This window comes from Toxotes jaculatrix, chromosome 17, assembly GCF_017976425.1.
Source record: "Toxotes jaculatrix isolate fToxJac2 chromosome 17, fToxJac2.pri, whole genome shotgun sequence".
NCBI classification, from domain to species: Eukaryota; Metazoa; Chordata; class Actinopteri; family Toxotidae; genus Toxotes; species Toxotes jaculatrix.
The window spans coordinates 1,452,501-1,459,116 of NC_054410.1; the positions used below are offsets into that span (position 1 = coordinate 1,452,501).

Here is a 6,616-nt window from a genome sequence, read left to right on the forward strand (position 1 = left end):
AAGGAAGTGAAGAAGAAGGTGGAGAGGCAGTGAGGAGAGAGAGAAACAGGAAATGCACACAGGAATAAAAAGAGGGCAGAAAACCAGGGAAAGGACAGAGGAGACAAGGAACACAGAGGAGGAGACGAGGAAAATGAAAAAAAGACAAGATACGTATAAATGAGGGCAGAGAGAATGATGGGAGGGCAAGAAGGAGAAAAAAAAGATGGAGCAGCTGTTGTTTAATAAAGATTATTAATAAACAACCCACAAAATCCCCCTGCAGCCCAAACTGTTAATGAAGCAGAGCCACAGTGACCTGTGACCATCCTAACTACGCTGCTCTCCAAGTCATTTCATTCAAATCTTCAGCTGTTCCCACAAAAACAGATTCAGCGTGGAGGAAATAGTCCGTCGCCCACTACCCTCTCTTAATGACAGAGGAGCTAATTGGCTGCAATGGCTGCATTTTTCACAGACAGATATCACTGAGCTGCAGCGAGAAGAACCAGCTCAAGATGCATGAGCAGAGTCCAAACAGGAATATACGATCTGATAAAGTCACCAACAGCAGGCGACGAGGGGAAACCCTCCAGGGAATGAGTCAGAGTTTACAGAAGATGTGTAAGAACAGCAGGTTCATACAGCCACGCTCACGGGTCTGAGTCACTCTTTAACAGCCACGGCGTTTTCTGGGAAGACTTATTAGACATTCATTAAAAGGTCAGTAAAGCCATAGATATGACATTTAGTTGTGGACACTCAGGTTTCTGTGAGGTATTTTTCCATCAGGTAGTTTTTCATATTTTCAAATTATATTGATCTTTTTGCCTTTTTCCCCACACACACACCACACGTCTGTGTTTGAATAAGGAGTTTTCTTTAGCCTTTTAATTTCCGGTACATGGAGCGCTGCATGAAACCTCTGAACTTTTCTATTAAGCTCAGGAAATAAAAAGTAACGTGGATTAACATCTGAAGAAAAGTTCATGTTAACGCCACACTGTGTGGTTACACACACTGTGTGCAAGCAAACATAAGGCAGTAAGCACACAGCCACACTTGTTTCCCAGTTTCTGAAATCAAACTCTGGGCAGATGCAATAAAATAAAGGAGAAAAGACAAAGAACCAGTTTGATGGGACATTCTGAAGCTGCTCAACCGTCCAACGAGTAAATCTTTTTCCTTCCTGTTTCTTTTCCTTCTTTTCATTTGATTTTAATATGTTCTGAGTTCTGCTGGAGCTGTCATTCTGCTTTGGGTGATGTAAACTCTTAGCATGATGCTGCCATGGAGGCAGTGAGAGAGCTGTGGGCTTCACCTTCAGCCCATCATGTTCATCATCAAGCCCAGATTTGTTTACAGTTTGTCAAATACGCAGCATGAAACGCCACATTAAATAAGCTACGAGCAGTTTCTTTAACTGATTGTGACAAAAAAACTGAAATGTTATCATTATGACGTAAGATCTGAACTTAGCAGCATGATGTTTTTCATGGATCTATGGATCTCTCTGTTTAACAGACACTGGAGAAACACTGGCAGTGGATCAGCTGTATGTCTGTGGTCCAGTCTGGTTGGTTTATGATGCTGTGAATCAAACACAAATGTTGTAATTGACTGCTGAGTGAGGGTAACAACATTTTGAGGCTGTTTATTATTTCCCTCATGTAAACTGTCACACCCTCAATCATACGTTCATTTAACACTAATCTGTAAAGTCAGACGGCTCCTCTTTATTTTCAGGCTACTAAAGATTTATCACAGATTCCTACTGTTTGAAAAGTGACGGGACAAACTGATCAACTGTAATAAGGAAGAAGAGGAAAAACAGAATGTAATCAATAATCACTGTGAGACTGTAAAAACAAACCTCATCTCAGTCTGGTCTCCATATTTCATCGACTGGCTGTGAAATCGCTGCCACTGCTGACGGCGTGCTGGTGATTTCTGCCTGTGGTGACTTTATTTATTCTAACAGCCGGTTTGGCAGCTGACCAGCCATCATGTGCAGGTTCGACTCTGCTCCACAGGGCATGTGTTTCTCTTTAAGCACTTCTGCAGCGTGGTCAGATTTGGAATCAGTCAGCGAGAGTTTTCTCTGCGGGCTGAATTTATGGCACACATCACACAAACGCTGCCTCGATTGGTACCATGTTTTCAAAGGAACTCCTGAGTTCTTGAACAGCACGATTTAAGTTCATGGGAAAATAATTTAGAATCACGATCTGTGACAATAATGAGAACCACCGGCCTCTGTGCTTTGAAACTCCAGTTACACGCGTGCTCCTTCTTCAGGCTTCCAGGTAGCTGGATATGAATTTATGAGGTTCTGTTGTGGGAATGTACCCGCGCAGGTGTGTGTTTGACTATTTTACCTTGATCAAACTGTTTCTGGATGTTGTCCTGGTCCGTCTTGTTCCCACTGACACGATACAGACCTTCTGTCGTCAGGCCTGCAAACACAAACAACAGACAGCTCAATAACAGCTCTGACAAACGTCATTCAACTGAAATTTAAGCAGTGTTACACAAAAAAAACTCAAAACAGATGGGCCAACAGGAGCAGTGTAACAGGCTTTAACTAATGTGGTTTTCAGTAACCACAAACTTTCTTGTGAGATTTTTGTGGATTAAAGCTGAAAGCTTCCAGAAAAACAAGGCGTTTCTCAGGACTTTCTCTTTCTAGGTTTTAACAGCCTCTGAAACAGTATTCAGAGCTTCTCATTACTCAGCAAAATCCTGTGATGAGCAACCTGTGAAAGGATGAGTAAAAGATGTTTATGGTGCAAGGAGAAATGTTGAGGAGCACTGGACCTAAAAAAATACTCAATATTGTGCTTTTAATCCTGAAAAGTTTGTTTGACTTTTTAAAGCAGAAGAAGAAAAAGAAGGACGCACTTCCCACGAACTAAACCAGCAATGAATCTGGAAAACCTTGACCTGATGCTGCAACAAGAAAAGTCAAAGGTCAAACCCCAAGATTCATCCACAGAAAATCTACTGTCAATATACAAACAGCTGTCAACAGCTGTCAACAACAATGACAACAGATAAACAGGAAATCAACAATTCACTTGTTTTGTGTTCAGCAGAATTTGTTGGAGACTCTGACTGTAAATATGACAGCCAGCTGGCACCTGACAGCTGATCTCAGACCAGCACATATGGAGACAGAGCGTCTTAATTAGAGCTCTAATGTGTGTTCTGGCTGCAGGGACGAGCACAAAACACACACACACACACACACACACACACACACACAACACACACACACACACACACAAACCATCCATACAGGCTGTAGTTCTGCTCTGCTACAAGGTCATCCACACTGCAGTATACATGCCTGTGTGTGTGTGTGTGTGTGTGTGTGTGTGTGTGTGTGTGTGTGTGTGTGTGTGTGTGTGTGTCTGTGTGTGTGTGTGTCTGTGTGTGTGTGTGTTGTGTCCCTGCAGAGGTAGTTAAGCAGAGACAGTATTATGCAAATTGAGCTTTAATGGATTCAAGTAAATCGTGTCAAGTGTGAGCGAGTGTGGGAGACTGTGTGTGTGTGTGTGTGAGTATGTGTGTGTTTATCTGTGCCTGTTCGTATCTTTGTGTGTGGTTTTTTAACGTGCGTGTGTGTGTGTCTGAGTTTGTGCAGTTGTGTTTGTGTTGACTCAGGTGTATGACAAAGCGTAACTCAAACGAACAGAAATCTGAGGAAAGCATGTTTTTTGCTAAATGACCTCGGCCTCATCAGCAAACCCACTCCACCCAATTTATGTATGCATGAGTGTGTGTGTGTGTGTGTGTGTGTGTGTGTGTGTGTGTGTGTGTGTGTGTGTGTGTGTGTGTGTGTGTGTGCTGGCAGTGGCTTACACAGTCAGCAGAATATATAAGGTAAGAAATCAGAGTGGGTGCAAAGCTTTCAAACATGTTCTGTTGCTGTACAATAAATGCTTGGATTACTATATTTGTGAGGACTGACCTGTATCTCCACACTTAACGAGCCAAAGCTTTGACCTTCAGCCTGATGACACACTGACACCAGGTAAGTTACACGGCAGAGAAACGCCTTGTTCAGATGTTCAAACTCATCTGAAGCCTCTGAGTCAGACTCTGGTTGTTCCTGACCTGCTTCGTCACACCTTAACTTGGCAACGACACCGTTTCACCACAAACGCTTCTTCTTTGCCCTGAGAGCCAGAAGAACTCTGGTGAGTCTGTTTAGACACAGGTGATATCAGCTCAGCCTGTGGTCCACAGCAGGACTGGCCCCTGAGGGCCTGACCCGCATCCAGGCTTCAGTTGTGGACACACCAAGGCAGCTTCTGGTTAGAATTATTATAAATTATATTATAAATTATTATTTCAGCTGGTTCAGTGACAGGATCACGGTCATTGTTGTTGTCAGCCTTTTTGTTTTTAGTCGGAAACGTGAGTGGAACATTCACAGTGTCGAGAAACGGATAAGAAAATGAAGATGAATAGAAAAAAATATCAAAGAATAAAATACAAAATTTTAATTCTTCATTTTCTTTAAAGGAGATGTTCTTACAAGCTGTGACGTTCACGTTTGTGTTCATCAGCTTTTCCATTCTAACGGAGGATATTTCACCAGGCAGTGTGACACGTGTGTGTCAGACACTGTCACTGAACGCAGCTGTTTTCTGTAACACAGCTGTAACTGGCCTGAGTGAGTCTGACGATCAGCTCCAATCTAATCGAATGAACCACTGAGAGCATTAGAAGAGGAAAGCTACGTTAAACATTGTAAGTATTAACATGAAGTTAACACTTTCTACCTGTTCCATCAACTCAAACTGCCTTTCCCTCCATAACCAGCAGCTCATTGTTTACAACTTGAGATTGACCCCACACTGACCTGCTTCAATGGGAAACACATCACATTAAGGAAGTCATTTTCTTTTTATCTTCAAAGCATCGACTTGGCACAGACTGGTCTATAAAAACCAGCTGACGGTCGGTCCTTAAAGAAAAACATTCATGTGTACATACAGTTATCTTCCACTGCTGAAGCCTGTTTCCTGTAGTGTTTATCAGCTGATGATGTGACAGTTACTCAACACAGGAAGTTCATATTTACTGCTTTTTTTTTCTATATTCTACATTCACCTCTGACCTCTGACTGACCTCTAACTGACCTCTCCAACGCCCCCCCAAAATGTCTCCTCCCTGAACATCCCTCTGTCCTTGTGAGGACATTTGATTCTCAACGGGATGTACCACACAAACACACACACACACACTCACACAGACGCACACAAACACACACACCCAGCAGACCTAAGGGGAAGGAAGTTAACAGTGGAGCTCACCGTTTGCATGTTGGGATCAGATAAGACTCATCCTGCTGTGATATGATCTAATATCCTGACACACACACACACACACACACACACACACACACACACACACACACACACACACACACACACACACACACACACACTTACTGTATCACAGTTCCTCACATCACTCTCCATCTCTGTCTTTCTATCTCTGTCTTATCTCAAAGCTGCTTCGCTGTCTCCCTCTCTCTACCTGTCTCTCTGCTCACTGGAGGACTGCCACAGATATTTTATCACCGTAACAACCATCTGCTGTGGGGGGGGACAGGAAGCCAGTTCAATAAGTGAAAGTCAATCACCGGCTATTTTTAACTCTTATTTTACCCGTCACAGACACACACGATGCAAACACACACCGACAGATGCGTTTCTCCGTCTGTGTTTATGATGAACTCTCTGCTCACTAACACCAACCATCAGTATGGACGATCTGGAGTATGGACGCTGCAGAAATGTCCTCACTAAGATGGTTTAAACCTGAAAGGAGAGCAACATAAGCTCACACACAAGCACAAACTACCAGGACATTCTTTAGAAAGTCAACGCTGACGTTGAAAAATGGTGCCTCATTTTTCAGGCTTGTTTTATGAGGCATGTTTAAACGCTCTCTACAGATAAACTTATATGAACACTATATGAAGTTTATACTCTGGATGATGATAATTAGTATTTATTATGATTATTATTATGGGCCTTTAGTAAATACCATTTCTGAGTTCATGTGTTCAATAACAGAACAAAGATTCACACACAGTGTGACTTGTTTCTAAAAATAAAATGATGAATCCTCCACTGTTGAGCACATACAGAGGCCGACTGTTGTGATAACTGCAAACAGTTAAAGGTCTGAAGAAGAGATCCAAACACACACTCTGAGAAAAGTTCAACAATCAGTGCTGCTGTGGAGGGATTCCCTCAGAGGTCTGAGAACTGAAAGCAGCACTGTGCCATTTCTGTAAAACTCACAACGGTGACATGTCTGAGCGAGGTGTTGGCTTGTCCTTACAAACAGACAAAGTGAGCACAAATGTTCGATGTTAAACACGTTATTCCCATTAAGATAATGACTTTAAGGTGTTAACATGACAGACTCGACAGCACTGAGATAATCAGATTACAGATAAAGTAGCTGAGGACGTAAACACAGTCTACATGGTGTTGTTGTTGTTTTCAGAACACACACAGATCGTCTCCCTCCGCACTGGAACAACAAGTGTTTTATTCACTGTATCACACATTAAAGTTCCATTGTGTTTTGTCTTCCTTTTCTTTTTTGTGTA

At 42.4% G+C, this 6,616-nt stretch overlaps 1 protein-coding gene across 1 annotated transcript in view; it reads right to left on the reverse strand.

The window, feature by feature from the left end:
• The window catches only part of arhgap5 (Rho GTPase activating protein 5), a 40,805-nt gene that overhangs the window by 5,843 nt on the left and 28,346 nt on the right, over nucleotides 1-6,616 (reverse strand). The window contains exon 4 of the mRNA XM_041060272.1: nucleotides 2,358-2,435. Coding sequence (XP_040916206.1) covers nucleotides 2,358-2,435 — 78 coding nt within the window. The remainder of the gene's footprint in view (nucleotides 1-2,357; nucleotides 2,436-6,616) is intronic.